The 19,497-nt window shown below is 40.3% G+C and overlaps 1 protein-coding gene across 1 annotated transcript in view; it reads right to left on the reverse strand.

Annotated features, from left to right (window-relative positions):
- Positions 1 to 3,921: 3,921 nt before the first annotated feature.
- LOC129639315 (cytochrome b-245 heavy chain) overlaps positions 3,922 to 19,497 on the reverse strand; it is a 33,076-nt gene continuing 17,500 nt past the window's right edge. Inside the window, exons 7-13 of the mRNA XM_055564390.1 lie at positions 18,522 to 18,651; positions 16,032 to 16,124; positions 13,093 to 13,346; positions 11,625 to 11,787; positions 9,541 to 9,687; positions 6,950 to 7,074; positions 3,922 to 5,519 (exon numbers count right to left, since the gene is read on the reverse strand). Coding sequence (XP_055420365.1) covers positions 5,393 to 5,519; positions 6,950 to 7,074; positions 9,541 to 9,687; positions 11,625 to 11,787; positions 13,093 to 13,346; positions 16,032 to 16,124; positions 18,522 to 18,651 — 1,039 coding nt within the window. The 3' untranslated portion in view covers positions 3,922 to 5,392. The remainder of the gene's footprint in view (positions 5,520 to 6,949; positions 7,075 to 9,540; positions 9,688 to 11,624; positions 11,788 to 13,092; positions 13,347 to 16,031; positions 16,125 to 18,521; positions 18,652 to 19,497) is intronic.

Raw genomic sequence — 19,497 nt, forward strand, 5'->3', positions numbered from 1 at the left:
GTTGACTACTTAACTCTAGTATAAAAGTTAAAGGACAAAAGTATTACAATTTGTTTAGTTATACAATATAAAAAGATGTAAATGGTGACATAAAGAATATAAAAGGGGGTAGTAAAAAGAGGTTTTGTATGTAATTAAACTGAAATTATCACTGTAAGGTAGACTGTTTTATAATGTTATATGGGATTCCCTGGTGGCTCAGACGGTAAAGAGTCTGCCTGAAATGTGGGAGACCTGGGTTTGATCCCTGGGTCGGGAAGATCCCCTGGAGAAGGAAATGACAACCCACTTCAGTATTCTTGCCTGGAAAATCCTATGGACAGAGAGAGGAGCCTGGTGGGCTACAGTCCATAGGGTCCCAAAAAGTCTATGTTGCCCACAAGAGACTCACTTCAGCTTTAAGGACACACATAGACTCAAAGTGAGGGGATGGCAAAAGGTATTCCATGCAAGTGGAAACCAAAAGAGAGCAAAAGTAGCTATACTTAGATCAGACAAAATAGACTCCAAGGCAAAAATGGTAAGGAGACAAAGACAGTCATTATATAATGATAAGGGGGGGCAATTAGTCAAGAAGCTATAGTAATCATAAATATATATACACCCAACATCAGAGCACCTAAATGCATTAAGCAAATACTAACAGATCTGAAGGGAGAAATAGACAACTATCCAATAATCGTAGAGGACTTCAATACTCCACTTTCAACAATGGATAGGTTATTCAGACAGGAAATCAACAAGGAAATGAATCTGAAACATACTTCAGACCAATAGAACTAGCAGACATATATAGAACATTTCATCAAACAACAAAGAATACACATTCTTCTCAAGCAAACACAGAACATACTCTAGGATAGAGTAAATGATAGGTCTCACACAAGTTTTAGTAAATTTAAGAAGATTGAAATCACGAGTATCTTTTCTGACCACAATGGTATGAAGCCAGAAACCAGTAACAGGAGGAAACTGGAAAATTCACAAATATGTGGAAATTAAACATGTTCCTGAACAACCAAAGGGTCAAAGAAGAAATCAAAGTAAATCAAGAAATATCTCAAAACAAATGAAAATGGAAGTGAAATATGTCAAAATGTCTGGGATACTGCAAAAAATATATCTTAATTATTCTTACCCCAATAAAGCAATTGTGATTATGTGACAGGATGGAAGTGTTAGCTAAGGCTATAGTGGTAATCATTTTGCAATATATAAATGTATTGAATCAACACGTTGTACATCTTAAACTTATACAATGTTCCATGTCAATTATATCTCAATAAATCTGAGGAGGGGAAAGAAATTGGTAGGTTATTGAGGTTTAAGATATTAATAAAATATCTAGTTGTATTAAGAATCTAGATATTCAGTAACCATCATTATAAAAATCAATTCAGTGTGATTTCATCAATGTATCTTAAAATGCCTGGGTGAAAGACTATTGGAGAAAATGATATGGATATCATCGGAAGTATTCCCCAAATGTTAATTACTGATTACAAAAGTAAAATAATACCTTTACATTTATAACAGAAAAATCTGGTGGTCAAACTTAATACCAATAATAACAGGACAAACTGATAATACCTACCTCCCAATGCAATGCACTAAGGATACAACGTCACCTATACATAGACTATATAGTAAATGATAGTTTTGTGTTGGTGTTAAATTTCTTGGATTGATTCATTGCACTGTGGTTATATAACTGAAAGTTGTTCTTTGGAAAAACGTTCAGTGAATCATCATGTTGTTCGCTTTAAATATCTTATAATTTTATTTGTCAACTATATACCTCAACAAAGCCAAGAACATTAAAATAAAGTAAAAATTAGCATGAATCTGGTTAACCAATATTTCTAAATTAAGTTACCAAGATGCTTAGATAGTATAAACCAAAGGTTTATACACCACTGTTACCCAGCTCTTCTTAGTGCATTATCTGTACCTAGCACAATAGCACAGAGACGGGGGAGCCTGGTGGGCTGCTGTCTATGGGGTAGCACAGAGTTGGACATGACTGAAGTGACTCAGCAGCAGCAGCAGCAGCACAATAGCTTTAAAAAAATCCTTGGTTACTTATACCTTGTCTAATCTGCTAGCGTGGCATAAAGAACATGAAATTTTTAGCTAGAAATATATGGACTTAATATTGATACAGTTGCCCAGTAGTTGTGGGATAGTTTGAGCCTATCAGTTATTCTCTCTCAGCTTCAGTTTTTTTAATCAACAAAACTGAGATAAAATAGCTACCTTGCTAAGAGATGGGGGTTCAACTCCTGGGGTGGGAAGATCCACTGGAGGAGGGCATGGCAACCCACTCCAGTATTTTGCCTGGGGAATCCCATGGACAGAGGAGCCTGGCAGGCTATACAGTCCATAGGGTTGCAAAAAGTCAGACACGACTGAAGCGACTTAGCACGCATGCACACAACTACCTTGAAAAATCCTGAGGGATTAAAACATTTGACATAGTAGAAGGTGTTTATTAAAGATTAGCTGTTGATGTTGCTGATGTTTATTTGAGTTAATGACCTTTCCCTCCATGGCAGCATTTGCTGACCCCCACAGGAACATATGCCCACATCTCTATACCTTTCCTAGATGGGGGAATCATAATTGGATGACTCATTTAGAACAATTACCAACACAGAACCATGACTGTATATCTATTCACAACCTGATTTGATGGCACCTCACTGCAAAGTTAGAACCTAAAAGATGAGTGGAAATGAAAAAAAAAAAAGTTGCTATACTAGGGCTTCTTTCGCTTTGAAATTCTATCTACAATATCAGGTGATACTCTCTTGTCCATTTCCTTGTACCAGTGTTGTGAGTGTCACCCGGATATCAGTACAGAACTCAGTACTTAGTTTTCCCTACTCAATCCAGAAATTGTGCCGTGTTTGACATGTCATCTACGAAAACACAGAGAATCTCAATCCCACTGGGGCAGAGAAAATCTATGCCCTCTGAGTCCATCCTTGAATACGAAGATCAATAACACAGACACAGAGAGAGCTCATTCATTTTAATAACTGAGTGCAATTTTGATAGTTCTTCCCAAGAATTATCTCCCAGGGCCCCCCTCTCCCAAACTATTCACACACAACATCTACAAGTATTCAAATTAATAAAAACAATGTTGCAAAAGCAAAAGAAAAAAGAAACGCCTTCATAGCCTTGAGATGAAAAATAATGCTTAATTGAGTAACTGTTGCTAAATACTAATGCTAAAAAGGCTGCACGGGCAGCTGGTGGCTGGGGAACAGGAAGGAAGCTCTTATAATGACAAGCGCGTTTACACTCATTTTTCATCTTATAACCAGGATAACACAGGGCGTAACTCTCTGGGTGTCAAAAATAGAAAACCCTGGAGAAATATTTTCAGAGCAACAAATGAAGCTGGTTTTACTTATGCCACATAGGGAGCAAGGGCCCAGATTCTCAGACTCCCTGTAACCCTGGTCCCTTCTGGCTCGCACTTTGGCATAAAGAAATGAAACCACAAACATGGAGCCTGAGTCATAGCAATAGCACAATACAAATTTGTTGAATGAATGAACTGATACCTCAGGTGCAGTGTGAATGGGGTGGACCTAAGTTTCTCTTTGAAGAAACAGTCCTGGACATCGTGGGGAAATGACCTTCCCAAAGCAAGCCTGATTTGATGCCCTCAGTGCCCTGGGCATCCTGGGGACCCAATGGAACATCTGAGTTCTTTCTAGTTCAGCTTGGTCCCCTGAATAGGTCCACTCAGCATCAAATTTGTGGCTAGAATTTCAGATTCAATACCTTATGTGACCAAAATAAAATGAATATGTGTATGGCTCCTGCAATTACATTCAATACATACAAGACTTTAAGAAATCTGCGGTAGAAAATGACCCCCTTCCCCTACCCTTCCCTTTTGCCTTTTTTTTTTTTTTTTTGGCTTTCTCTCACTTTCCTTCTATTGTCTTCCTCCTTCCCTCCCCTTTCCTCCTAACCTGGCCTTCTGCCCGTCCCCTCTGCTCCTTTCTCCTTCTTTCTCATTATTAAAGTTGATTACTTCTAAATATCTGTGGCTGCATAGAATATAACAAATAAAGCTGTTTTTCGTTCCCAGAAGTAGGGGCAGTTACATTAACAGTGATTTAGAGATTCTTGAACTCATGAATATCCAGAATATTCTATTGGAGCTAGGGATTTAGTTTCTGGGATGTAAATTTTATTATGATCATGATGATAGAAGGATAAATCATTAGTTACACCAGTTAGATCAATTTTCCATGTGTATTTAAGTAAAACAAAGGGTGGATGCTATTTAAAGCAGCTGTCAGATACATACTTGTCACAATTCTTAATTTCAGATTCACAAGTGCTGGCTGGAGAGGAACGTTTTGGGCAATAAATTAGTTTGCATTTCTTTCATAGCATCAGGAGCAGGACTAAAGGAGCCAGCCAGAGTTATGAGAGGAGTTCATTTCTCTGCCTCCATCTCCCTTTGGTGCAATGCTTCAAATAAGAGTGTTTGGACAGGACAACCTATTGGTTACTAACCTTAGCCTGTTCTGTACCCTTAAGAGAATGGGTCAACTAGAGTTGGTCAACTAGAGTATCAGAAGTGATTTCCTCAGATAATACTGTTTAAGGCTTTCAGTTGATTCTACCTTGGCACTGTATGGTTCTAAATGTCTTTTCATTCATTCAGCTAACTTTCAATGAGTATCCACTCTCTTCCAAGCACCAGTGTAAATGGTGGGTCATACATACATCCAGTCAGTCTAATATTCTTTTCTAGGAGAAATCTCTGACCCAGTTAGGCTGCTGTATTGGTAAACTGGAGGATGTCATCACTATTAAGTGATGAATCGTTCTCAACATAAATTATCTCCTACTTGGAAAATTTCCTTCAATAGAACAATAATGATAACAAAGATGACACAAAAGGGAATATGAATAATTATTCCCTGGTTTGCTTCTTCTTTGGGGGAGCATGCAAACCAATTTCCAGGCAACCTGCTGTTGCTGAAAGATCACCAAACCTAGAGTCAGATGGCCTAGAGCCAGTCTCATCTTAGGGAGGTTACTTCACCATTTTGAACCTTTTTTTTTTTCATCCTGAAAACTGAGTCTGAGAATCTTTGCCCTACGTTTCTCTGGCATTACTGTGAAGGGAAAAAAAATGGAAAAAAAAAGTTTATATAATTGCTCTGAAAACCATAAAGCTCCATACAAATGCAAATTTATCACCATTAAAAATCTTTGACATTCCTCTCAGGGAAAATCATCACATCATAGTTCCTTTTTCTTTTTTTTTTTAAAGGGAGGAACTTATATTACCCACTAGCATTACTTGGTTATTCAGTGGTACAACCCACATTTATTTCCTCAAGGAAGAGACCAGTTAGAAGTTTTCCTTGTTGAAAATGAAATGCACTCCCCTGGGGCCAGAGTCGGAGCTGGAGATGCACTGCTTATTAAGGGTGTCAGCCAAGGCTTCCGGTCCGCAGAGGAAGACTCCTATTCTGGTACTTTTGGGGAGAAAAAGAGAAAGAAAAAGACAGTTTTAGGCTTTGGGATGGGATCAATTACAAAGCACATGGGGAGATTTCCTACTGATTCTAGGCCTCAGAGCAGTCTCCTCAGCTCCTTTGTCTTTCCACAAATGATAGAGTTCAGGTGACCCTTGGAAGGGTGGCTTGGTCCTATTTATGGGGGCAGCTGGCTACTTCAAAAGGCAGCTGACTTTATTGAGAAAAAAAAATGACATTCAAGCAAGGTTTATGGAAACTTCTACCACAGAGAAAATGGTGGTGAATTTGTGAGCCTGTGGTCTACTTCCTTTCAGGGCTCTGTGTTCTCAAACACTCCAGCATCTTTTTAAAAAAAAAATTATTTTTGACCACACCATGGGACATGTGTAGTTCCCGACCCAGGATCGAACCACACCCTCCTGTACTTGAAGCACAGACTTTTAACCATTGGACCACCAGGGAAGTCCCTCCAGTGCCTTAAAATCAGGAACAAACCCGCCTTAGGAACGGCAACTCTGCTAACAACTTGGTGTGGCTTTGTCCTTCAACTTTTTAGATTCTAAAGCCTTGTTCCTCTAGCTGTGGTTTCAGACCAGAGCCCTGGTGTCAGCTTTTCAGGAATTCATATTATTGAAGTAGGTCAGCTGTGTTTTTAAATTGTTATGACTTCACAATTTTTTCAAATCTGCCCTAAAATATCTATTTGGCTTAAATGTCAAAGCTGTGATGATTTGTTCTTTGATGTGACTGTATTTCCAATTCCTTGTTCATGTTAAGATTTCAAGAAAACTCAAAAAGCCATTCAAAGCCAAGAATGGAGATTCTTGGGCCCCACCCCACATATACTAAATCAGCATTTTAAAAAGCTCCTCCAAGTGATTTACATGTTCATTAAAGTGTAAGAAGCAATGACATAAAGAGAGTATTTATGGTGATTTCTTGAGTTTGTCATGTGTTCTAACAAGATAAAAGATCTCCTCAAAGCTTCATAATGACTAAAGCTTTAGTGAGGGCAGGAAGGACCTGGGGTATCTGTCAACTTATGATCTAGGACCCAAAAGCTATACATGAAAATGGGGCCAGTGTCTCCTTAGTAAACAATATAAATCTTGTTGAATTAATAGAAGCAGATACATGAGTGAAATTTAGGAGATAAAAGCAAAGAATTGAGTTACAGGCCTACTTGGGGGCAGCAGGGTTCAGAAAGCCTGAGGTGGGGCCTAGGAATCTGTTTGGAACTCACCAGTCAATGTTGGGTGTGATTTAAAGACTTCTTAAAGTGAGAGATATTTAGAACATTTTATGAGTGTGAATATAGTTATCTAGATATTTTAGTTTCCAGAATATATAAATTTAGCTGTGTTTGGGAGCTGCTGCTTTACATAGACTGTAAGCCTCAAGAACACTCTGTTGGGGGAACTCCTTACTTGGGGTGTTGAATTCCAATGGTCTTGAACTCGTTATCCCAGTTGGGTCGTCCATACAAGGTCTTTTGTTTCAGGCCTGTGATTACATCTTTCTCCTCGTCATGATGCACAGCAAAGTGACTGGCCTGCAGGAAAGGACATGAATTCAGAAAAAAGAGTCATGCTCTATAAACACACACAGATAGACGAACCTATCCCACAAACCAAGCTCTACCCATTCTAAATGTTCATATATGAAGCAAGGCATTATGCCAGAAGCTAGGCGGTCAACAACACTGGACGCACTGATTTCAAGCCATTTATAGTCTAGAAAGGGAGAACTTGAAGTAAAAAGGTGGGCAATCCTGTTTGTAGACTAAGGTACCATGAATGCCATAGAGGAGGCACAAACATCTCCATGAGAACAAAGAAGGGAGGACAAGTGGAGGATATGAGAAGGTCTCAGGGTGGCAGCATTTGAGCCAGACTTTAAAGTGTGGGTACGATTTAAATTCTGTTTCACTGTTTTTCTCTCTGCAGTACATCTAGCAGTCTGTCCTGAATATACTCCCACTGTTTTGAGAGAATCACTAAGAATTAAGACAATCATAGATTAAAATGCACTCATATTTTGCTAATGTAATGAGACATCAAACCAAGCCTAAAGCTATTAATAGTGTGTGTGTGGCGGGGGGTGGGGGGGGGTTGCTTTCTGTTACCATTCTAGGGAGCCTCAGTTTGAACCACAGGTATTTTTTAGTAAAAATGGTTAATTAAATTTAACAATTAAATCAGATTTTAAATTTACTGGACAGGGGATGGATAATGGGGATGGAAGAGGTTAAGAAGGGTGGTTTCCCTGGTTTAATAATCCTGTAGACACAAAGTTTTGCAAAGCAAGATAACTATTTTTCAATGCAAAAAATTCCCCACTGGGAAAAAAAAAATTGGTTTTTGAAAAAAAAAACAGAACTGCAGAGCAATTTATATATTATACATTTTTCCCCCGGGTTTCATTTTTATCAAAGTCTGTTGTTGCTTTGTCTTTAAATTGCAGAAGTGACATCTTAAAACCACTTTTTCTAGAGCAGCAATTTTCATGGTCATGTGGCCCGGGACCTACGTTTGTGGGACCTACGGGACCTACAAAACTTTCTGAAGACTTGGAGAATTTATGATAGGCAATATGCCAAAACCTGAATGAGAAGAAGTCAGTTTTCACAGGTACAAGGCACATGTGAAAAATGTCTCTGATGAGGAGCCAGTGTATGGGTGTGGCCAGTTGAGCCAGTGACCAGAAACTCTTGCCTTAGCTCCTCACTCAGGAGGACAGTTATGCTGCTTCTGGGCCAAGTCATTAATGTTTGCTTATTTAGAAACACGTTACCCGCTAGGAATCATTAACTTGTTTCTAAGTTTCTCAGTCTCACCACTTTAGACATTTGAGGCCAGATAGTTCTTTGTTGTGGGGGGTTGTCTCGTGAATTGTTATCTTATCAATACTTGTAGCTGTAATTGTTTTATCCATTGAAAATTCACAATTTCATTGCTAAATGTCTCAGGAGGGAGTATATATACATATGTGTACTACACACATGTATACATATATACATACATATATCACCTTCACTAGATATATACTGATTTATTTACAAATGATTATCATGAACTACTGGAAGTGGCTAAGAGTGCAGGTCCTGGAGCATTTATTACTTGGATGCCCTTGGACAAATGACCTAAGCTGTTCTGGGCCTTGGCTTCCCTATCTGTAAAATATGGATAAGGCTAATAGCTACTTATAAGGTGGTTGTGAGGATTTAATTAGACAATCTATATAAACACTAAGAAGAATACTTGGCACAAGCATATGCTTAAGAATTATTACCAGTTATTATGACTCCTTATTAAATGTATTATGTATATTATAAAACATACATAATACAAATTAAAGGAATATATACCCATATATATACCCATATATATGCATGTGTATTTATGGGCTTCCCAGGGGGCTCAGCAGTAAAGAATCTGCCTGCCAATGCAGGAGACCCCTGGGTCTGGAAGATCCCCTGAAGTAGGAAATAGCAACCCCACTCCAGTATTCTTGCCTGGGAAATCCGAGGGACAGAGGAACCTGGAGGGTTACAGTCCATGGGGTCACAAAAGAGTCGGACACGACTTAGTGACTAAACAACAGCAACATACATATGCATGTGTGTGTGTGTGTGTGTATATATATATATACACACACACACACACACAGAAAGAGAGTGAGAGAAAGCTAATATTTTCTTTTCTCCCATAACCCAGTGGATCATCTTATCCACCTGGTTCAATACCCCTGGGTGGGGCATTGCTCTAACAAGGTCACAGTCATGGCTCTGACTTCTTTGTAGGCTCCCTAGCTTTGACCTGTCCCACAGATACCAGCTTTGAATTTAGTCTCAACAGTCTGAATATAAGGGCATACTGAGTCAGAGTGAATGTGGTGGATCACCTGAACACATTGACTATTCTTAAAACCAGTACACAAGACACTCCAAGAGCCAAAGGGAAGTCGGTAAGCCCTGGGTGCTATGGGAGAGACCTGAGATTGGGGATCCTGTCCTTACCTGAGACTCATCCCAGCCAGTGAGGTAGATGTTATAGCTGAGGAAGTCCGCGTTGTTCTTCTCCTGCATCTGTGTTTCCAGCAGCTGCAGCAGGTCCGCAAACCACTCAAAGGCATGTGTGTCCCGGCACAGCCAGTAGAAGTAGATCTGAGAGGCGGACAGACCGTGAAGCAGATTATTTGCTGTTCAGCCATTCAGTCATGTCCAACTCTTTGCAACCCCATGGACTGTAGCATGCCAGGCTTCACAGTCCTTCACCATCTTCCGGATTTTGCTCAAACTCATGTGCATTGAGTTGATGATGCCATCCAACCATTATATATATATTTTATTTTTAAATTGAAGTATAGTTGATGTATAGTATTATATAAATCACAAGTGTATAGTAGAGTGATCAACAATTCCAAAGGTTATACCCCATTTATAATTATTATAAATCATTGGCTATATTCCCCATGCTGTATATCCTTGTAGCTTATTTTATTTCTAATAGTTTGTATCTTTTGATCCTCTCCCCCTATGTTGCCCTTCCCTGTCCCTTCTCTCCACTGGTAACCACCAGTTAGTTCTCTATATCTCTGAATTGAGTAGATTATATTTAAATAGAGACCTATCAGCATTGACATATGGATTTCTACCCTCCCACCTTCCACTTTTCCCTGTTGCTCAGAATGCCTAGAAACATATGTTTTCAGAGAACTCTAGATATTTGACAAACTAGCTTGCATGAACCTGCTCTGGCCTTTACACAGCAGGATAGTAAATAAACAGCTTGTTCTTAGAAATCTGTAGCTTAAGAAGAAAACATGAACCCACCACTTGCCCCCTGGGGCTGCTCTTGCCCTCTCAGATTTCGTCACTTCCTTGGACTCTCCTTTCAGAAAGATCAGTAGGATGTAGATGAGCCATGGTTGCCACCATGAAACTTCCCTGCCTGCTACACCAGACACCTCTGAGTTCTAGGGGAAAAAGTAGTTCTACCCACACCTCCTCAACATCGAAAAGAGGGGAAGGGAGAATGAAAGTCAAAGTCAGCTCCATGTGCCTATTAGAGGTTATCTCTCAGGAAGATCCCCTGGATAAAGAAATGGCAACCCACTCCAGTATTCTTGCCTGGGAAATCCCATGGACAGAGGAGCCTGCTGGGCTACAGTCTCTGGGGTCGCAAAGACTTGGACACAACTTAGCGACTAAACAACAACAGTCATTAGAGTGACTCAAGCTTTATTAAAGATGTCGTTTCTCAGGCAATGAAACCCAACTTACATGGGACCAAAAATTCCCCTGGGACTTTACTCTGAGGAGACAGCCATATAAAGTAAAAAAGTAAAAGTGTCATGAAAGGACATGTCTCCTGCCCTCCCCCTGCAAATAAATGTGGGGGAGGGGTGACTGGAAGTGGAATCTACCTCAATATCTAACATAAGATGATAGAAAAAGTATTCTATATCCTCTCAACGGAACATGAAGGACTCATCAAAAATGATTATTAGCAAGCTTGTGACAACACTGAAAAACACTATATGTTTCCAAAAGACTGGGACATGAAATTGTACGTACTCAATATATGCAGCTTTCTAAAAATATATAAACAAGTGGAAAAGTGTTGGAAGAGAATTTACCAAAAGGAAAATTACTGGATTGGGATTGTGAACACTTTAGCTCTCTCTCTTCTGAATTTCTAGTAATACCATGCAAATATGGTATATTACTTTCCATAATAGGCCTGCTTCTATGGTATATTACTTTCAATAATAGGCTTGCTTCTATAGAACCACATTTATTTGTTTGTTTGGTGGTGCTGTGAGGCTTGTGGGATCTTAGTTCCCTGACCAGGCATCGAACCTGAAGCCCTTGGCAGTGAAAGTACTGAGTCCTAACCACTGGAACACCAGGTAAGTCCCAGAGACACCTTTAATTTATCAAATAGCCCTTTTGTGAGAAGCCTGCCTCTCTGAAACCACCCAGAACTTGTCTTCACTTTGCCTGATCTCTGCCAGCCACTGCCCTGATGGCTCTTTGAGGCTTCACTTGGCAGAGTGTGATGACCAGTCCAAGCTCTCTGAAAAAAACAAAGAACCTACCTTTTTGAGCCTCAGATTTGGGGCTTTATTGCAATATTTGTACCAGACCGACTTGAGGATGGATGCAAAGGGCGTAACCCCGATCCCTGCTCCCACTAACATCACCACCTCGTAACTGAACACGTCCTCACTGGCAGTGCCAAAGGGCCCGTCAACAGCTATCCTGGAGGGAAGTATGGGGGGAGATGGTTACACAGATGTCTTGCTCTTCACAGGCAGAGGGGGCACACATTATCACTGGGGGTGTGCAATACATCACTTCAAACCGGGAAAATGTATTGATGATGTGGCACTTTCTTCCGTGAGACGGCTTTCAAGTAACCAACTCGGTGTGAACATTGGGGTTGGAAGTAAGAAGAGGAATTTTTAGCTAACTAAATATTTAGCTAAAATATGCGGTAACTCTCAGGGGTATTTTTTCCTGTACCTCCCTTCACACATCAAACACACACACACACACTCACATACACACCCACACACACATGTCTGTGTTTCGCCAGGGCAGCCCGCACTTGAAATTCTTGCACATTAAAGTGAGAAGTTTTCCATGCTATAATATCTTATGAATTTATTATCTCCACTTTTCATTTGTCTAGTCATTGAGTTATTTGACCAACTTTTCTTCAGCATCTACTAAGCACCTGACGCCATGTTAGGCATGTGGGAAGAAGGAGGCCAACTGAGTAATATCTGGCATGCATGCATGCTTAGTCACTTCAGTCATGTCTGACTCTTTGCGACTCTATGGACTGTGGCCTGCCAGGCTCATCTGTCCATGGGATTCTCCAGGCAAGAATACTGGAGAGGGTTGGTATGCCCTCCTCCAGGGAATCTTCCCGACCCAGGGATGGAACCAGAGTGTCTTATGTCTCCTGTATTGGCAGGCAGGTTCTTTACCACTAGCGCCACCTGGCATTTCCCCTCAAATAATGTACAGCAATTAAATTTTAAGTATAGCTTTGATTGAAAGTTAATATACCTTGACCTTGACCCTTACAAATGTAAAGGCATTGGGGAATATTCATGATTAACATATGATTCAAATATTTTATATTTTACATAAGATTTATACAGATATGCATAAACAGCTTCCCTGGTGGCTCAGATGGTAAAGAATCCACCTGCAATGCAGAAGACACAGGAGACCAGAGTTCGATCCCTGGGTCGGGAAGATCTCCTAGAGAACTGAATGGCAACCCACTCCAGTATTCTTGCCTGGAGAATTCCATGGACAGAGGAGCCTGGTGGGCTACAGTGCATGGGGTCTCAAAGACTCGGATATGACTGAGAGACTAACACTTCACCACATGTAAGATGGGGAACACAGAGATCGTTACCTCTGTTTGTAGAATCTGTGTGTTTTGTCAAGACTCAGGGGCTACTGGAGTAAGAGATGGGAGAAGCAAAACTATTTAGTGACATATTTTCCTGAACTCATGCACCTTTGTAACAGGCACTCTGTACTCACTTTGGTAGTTTCCAGGCATCTTGAAACTCCTGCTTATCACAGCCACAAGCTTTGAAGAGTCCCTCTGTCCAGTCCCCCACGATGCGGATATGGATGCTAAAGAAGTCTTCCTCGGGGGCAGAGGTCAGGGTGAAAGGGTGCCACTCCAGCGTGGACACCATGGGACACTTGACGAAAATGTATTGGCCCACCTCCATCTTGAATCCCTTCTTCTTCATCTGGAGCTCGATGGTTTTGAAAGGGTGAGTGACCACCTATGGAAATAAAACATGTCTCTGGAAATGCCCCTTTCTCCCAGTACTTGTCTTTCAGTGTCTGTATGGATAAGAGGCTGAGCTAAGAGGCCCCACCCAGGTTCCTTCTTCAGGGCCAACAGAGTAGTTCTTCCAGCAAATGAATCTCTAACTGGGAATAGCCCTTGGCTGTAGCCAGTGGCCCACAATGAGCTCTGATGCAGGGACCCAAAGGCCTGGCCCTTGTCCTCACTTTGGGACAACTCCCAGGGGCCATCCCAGCTCTAGCACTTCCTGTAGGATCAGCTGAGGCTGCAGTTGCAACCACTTTGACAGCCACCCATTTTCTTCCCCCAGCCCTGCCTTTTTTTCCTTTTACAAGTTCATCTCCAGAGAACACGCCCCGGATAAGCCTTCTGCATGCAGTTCTCTGTCTCTGAGTCTTGGCTAGGGAATTCAACCTAAGACTCCGGCTTACTGTGATTTTTTTTTTTTCCTTTAAGAAATCAAGGCAGTGGCTAGAAACAGGAAGAAGAGATGGTTTCCTACTCAGCTTTCCTGTTTCCCCAGGGGGTATGATCAAGAGCCTTAGCAGCCAGACAGAGGCAGAAGGTGACCCCATTCACAGTTCTATAGCAACGTCCCCCAAACCAAGCCTAAGGTGCTGGTCTGTCTTTGTCCCAAGTCCCACCTTGAGCCTGCCTGATTTCATGCATTGTTTCTGTTTCTCCCTACTTGGGGAGTACACTGTCCATCTCTCCCAAAGCCAGGCCCCATCCACCCATTGTTCGTTCTCCATGTACCTGAATGTTCATAATAGCTTTGTTTACAATAGCAAAATAGTTTGGAAACAGTCTAAATGCCCATCAACTGGTGAGTTGGTAAATAAAAATAAAAATAGAACACAACAAAGTGCTTTCATTGTAATATGCTGTTCCCATGATAATTCCTGAGATCTTAGAAGGACTTTATATGTACAACAGAAAACAAACCAAGGGACATCAAAGGAAAGGAAAATCAATAGAAACAAAATATCAGTCTCCTAATGTTGACTGAGGGGCTGCTCTGGTAGCTCGGTGGTAAGGAATCCACCTGTGACGCAAGAGACACAGGAGACACTGGTTCAATCCCTCAGTTGGAAAGATCCCCTGGAGGAAGGCATGGCAACCTACTCTTGCCTGGAAAATCCCATGGACAGAGGAGCCTGACAGGCTACAGCCATGGGGCTGCAAAGAGTCAGACACGACTGAAGGGACTGAGCACAATGTTGGCTGATACTGCTGAGCTTTTCTTTTCATGAGTGAGGAGTAGGAGAATAGGAAATTCTTTTAAGAAAAATTGTCAAATGTTTCCAAAATTTGTGATTCAAATATAACTTAAATGACAAGGCTGCAATCCATGTCCCTTCATCACTGAATTAAGGAGGTGTAAAGCTTCATTTTGAAAACAGAAAATAACGATTGATGAAAATGACTTCGCAAATTATGCTGCTCACATTGCAATTTTGTGTGGTGAACATGATTTTTACCATATCGCAATGTTGCCACCACAGGCGACACTGGGATAGGAGGGAGTAAAATGTCCTAGTGGACAACACAGTCACAAAATACTTTTGGAGGGTACTTCGTTTCTTACATGTGTTGACATGAGAAGAAAATGGATATTCATTTTATTCACAGGAAAACAAGTTTGCCTTAGAAATAGGCCTAGCAGAAATACTTGTCTGGTTAGTTCATTTTAGTCTAGTAAGGGAAATTTTGTGGTTGATCTTTTTGCTGATCTGTGGGCTTTTCCTCATACAATATAAATATCATAAAAGGAGAACTGTTGTGGCTTCCTATATTTCAAGATCTCCATTGCCAGCTGGACTACGTTCCTATGACCTGCCATAGAGGTCCAGAAAGAAGAGGTAGCTGGACAGGAAGGTTTTGTGTGTTTTGCAAAAGCAACTCATTGTAAACTTTGGTAAATACTTTTTGAACTGAATTGAATTCAATTTTATTTGATAAAAATAGTCTCGTCTGATGTTTCCTGAAACTATAATAAGGTGATTCTATTTCTATTTATTTAGTTAGATATTTATTTATTTAGTGATAAGAAGTGGCATCTACATGAGAGGAATAAACCGCTATATATTTGAAGTTACTAGACTCAACTCTCAATGAAGTTTAGTTAGCTTACTGAAGACTTTGAGGACATTACCTCTGACATTCTGTTACTACATACAAAGCAGAGAAGGAGGCAAAGAGGACCTGGGGAATGATCTCTATCTCAGTAAGACCTGCCCTGGTTACCTGATTCTTTCAGCATCTGAATATTTTAAAGCTCAATAAATGACCTTTGTGACCTTTTGAACTCATCTCTTTTGCTCCTTTACTCTTAACTAATCACATCATCCCTCATGCCTCTCCCCTTAACACACACACACACACACACACACAAACACACACACAAAACGCAAATTCATTTACATAAAACATTTTCATTCATTTTTCAACAGAAAATGTTAAATTCTAGTTTCCCCAATGAAAAGGTCCAATCATTTGATTATCAGGCTAGGGGCATTGAAACAAACCATAGGTCATCGCTCTGCCCTAAGTTTAATCAAAAGAAACCAAGTAAAAGACAGTTCTGACAGTTTTGTAGAGAACTTGGGTAGACTTGTCCATGATATAGTTAGATAGTCATTCCTAAGCCAGTGCCTACCTTGGTGATGACCACCTTCTGTTGAGATCTCCAAAACCGTACCAACCTCTCACAGAGATACAGGAACATGGGACCCACTATCCATTTCCAAGTCTGTAATCAGAACAAACAATGAAAAAAAGCATGTGTTAAGGGGTGGTAGTTAATAAAAGATTCACGAGGACAAAACATTTTAGAAATGCAATTAACATTTGTGGGCTTGTTTAAATATTTGATATTATATTAGTAAATTTCTTCCATAAAAGAATGCATGAAAATACCTAAAGTTAAAATAAATTTCTGAGCCAGTAAAAATGAACATTCTCTTTGGTCACATTGGGGAACTATATCTACAGTATGAAACTCTCCCAAGAGGAACTGCCCCCAAGAATGGGATTTCCTCCTATTGTTGCAATAGGAGTTGCAATAATCCTACAGCAGAGTAAAGTTGGTTTCGGAATTAACATTTCTCTAAAGGATAGCATTTCAACAACATCATATTTTTAATGTAACATTGCAATTACTTTCTCTCAGTCACGTAGTCAAAGCTTAATTCATCACAAGATGAGAAATTTCATGTAAGAATTTAGCTGTTTCTCCAATATTCTGGCAAGTTCTCAGAGCAATGTACTTGCTGAATAGGGACAGATCCAGAGATTTTTAGCTTTTTCTAGGGTCCCCTCTTGTCAGAATCTGCAATGTTTCAGACCACTGGAATTACTCTGTGGCATTGTTGGCTGTCCAAAAATATTTAGCCCAAACAGATCCATCCTGGGATTCAGTCAGTTAGGTTCCTAGTTGAATATCTGAAGTAGAAAAGAATTTTAGAAGGTGATATCATCTAAAATATGACATTCCAGAAGGGATTCCAAGAGGGGAAGAAATCCCAGAGGACTTTCCGTACTCTCACTTATGATCTTCCTATGAAAATTTTTAAGAAACTTATTGTTGGAAGTTGAGAGCACCCAAATAGCCCTATCTCCAATTAAAGTTGAAAAATATCTGCCTGGAGGTCATAAATTCTCTGCTACTGGCCTTCAATTTCATGGGACAGGTTTTTCAAACCATCTAGCATTATCCATCTATTTCCTGGGGGCCACCTGGGGCCACATTGAATGCAGCCAGGTGTTGGACATCGCCTCTAATCTTCCCAGAAACCCAGGAGCATTTCTGAGGTACGTGTCTGTTAAGGTAGTAGCATTCTGACTCCAGCTGTCTTCAAGGAAATGTGCCTTCCCCAACTCAGAAGAGGACCTGCAATACAGTTCCCTTTTAATCCTTTCTATTGATGACTCTGGGCTTCCCTGTTGGCTCAGCGGTAAAGAATCCACCTGCCATGCAGGAGATGTGGGTTCAGTCCCTGGGTTGGGAAGATCCCCGGGAGAAGGAAATGGCAACCCACTCCAGTATTCCTGCCTGGAGAATCCCATGGACAGAGGAGCCTGGTGGGCTATAGTCCATAGGGGTCGCAAAGAGTCGGATGAGGCTGAGTGACTAAAACAACGACAACAACAACAATTGATGTCTCTATGTAGTGGGGGTAGTTCAGTGATGTGTCTGGTTACTTTCATTAATAAGTAAGGATGCAAAAGATGTTAAGTCCTCAGACAGCATGCTGTTTCTAGAGGAAGAGTACTCCTATATTAGGAGAGTAGGGAAAAAGGAAGGAGAAATGGGATGGGAAATTTGCCTTTATATTATACTGTGTTTAAGGACACAATTAATGATCCTTTTCAGAAGACCTATATAAACGTTGATTTTTGCTGAGTTTTATACCAATAGCTAACATAATAACCGATAACATGTATTGCTTGCCAATGGGGGAAAAGGTATGAAAATCATAGGGTTCACGTCTCACTCTATGGAACAGAGATATTGAGAATAAACAAAATGGAGTTCTTGAGAGTTCCCAACAAAAGGGAAATATTTTAGCCTCCTTCCCCTTGGTCACCCTTGCCACACTCCTGCTTTACCATGAAGTGCCATTGGGTGTTGCCATGAACCTAGCTCTCCAGTCTCCTTTATTCACAGACAGGACCTCCTGATACCTAATGGCAGCCCTATGTACCATCTCACAAATTTCCACCCAGCTCTGAAAGCGGGATGGAAAATCTTATTTCCTGGTATCTGAGGAGGCTCCTGGCTCCTTATATTATAAATCATTATCTGAGCTTTCCAATTCAGCTCAGGATGGAATCCCTCTGAAAATCATTAACTGATATCATCGCCATCATATCCAGAAGAGATAGAAGTTCTTGAATCCAAATGCACTTTAAAAAAACAATACTTTTCCAAGTTTTATACCAGGATGCTCATAACAGACTAATGTAAAGGTTACTTTTCAAGAACTAATTCTAGACAATTAGCATAGCAGAAAAACACTGGATACTTATCCTAGCAGTTCCATGACATTCATAATGGACAACTCTATGACATTTGTATGTATTTCTTAGATGCAGTTTGAAGATTATTGGTAATGAAACTATAATAGCAACAATGGGTTGTACATACCATAGGAGGGTTCCCAGAGAACTCTGGGATTGGGCAGTTCTGTATTTTTCCCCACTGTGAGATGTTTTGATAACAGTTTCTTGGTTGGTGTTTCAACAAACTCTCTGCAGTCTGCCCACGTACAATCCGCCTGAGGAGGAAATGTAAGACCTGACCATTTAGAAATTGGACATTAAGTTCTTAATTTTTTGAGATTCTGGACATGTTTTTAGTATTCTAATATGGGTCTTACACTTTTCATTTACAAGCAATATCTTATTGTCCCCTCCAAATAGATTAGAGGAAGGGAAAAATGCATGATCTTTAGCAATAGAAAAAAAAATTATATGGGGACTTCCCTGCCAGTCCAGTGGTTGAGATTCCAAGCTTCCACTGCAGGGGATGTGGGTTTGATCCCTGGTCTGGGAACTAAGATCCCACAAACCACACGCTCCACAGCATAGCCAAAAAAAAAAAAGAGAAAAAGAATAAAAAGGAAAAACATGTATGGTGGCACAAAGGATATTTATATGCAACATTACATCTACAGGGTAAGTTTTGGATCATCCATACATGTTTTCTGAAGTGCAACATTTGTGCTTCTGTTTCAAATATTATTCTCATTTAGAAACAGAAACAGAAAAACTGCAAATCTAAAAGAGCAACTGCTGACGGGTACAGGGTCTTTCTGAAAATTAGAACAAGATGCCCCACCTATTTGAGGACAGTCCTAGAGGCAAAGAGTTTGGCCAGCAGAGCATGGACTAATTTCATTCCCATTGGCCAGGTACGCTTGTGTAGTTGACGACCTTTACAATCATCTACAGTAGCCCTGAGGCTACTTTATTTGTTTTTTCAAAATTGTCTAAATTAAATCAAAAGGCTGAAATTCACTTGAGATGACTTTGTGGAGATTATGCCATTCTCACAGACGTCAACACTGATAGTATGCTCCCTGAAATGCTCAGAGCCCATTCACTTCAATAAGTATTAATTG

This window comes from Bubalus kerabau, chromosome X (assembly GCF_029407905.1).
Source record: "Bubalus kerabau isolate K-KA32 ecotype Philippines breed swamp buffalo chromosome X, PCC_UOA_SB_1v2, whole genome shotgun sequence".
Classification (NCBI taxonomy): Eukaryota; Metazoa; Chordata; class Mammalia; order Artiodactyla; family Bovidae; genus Bubalus; species Bubalus kerabau.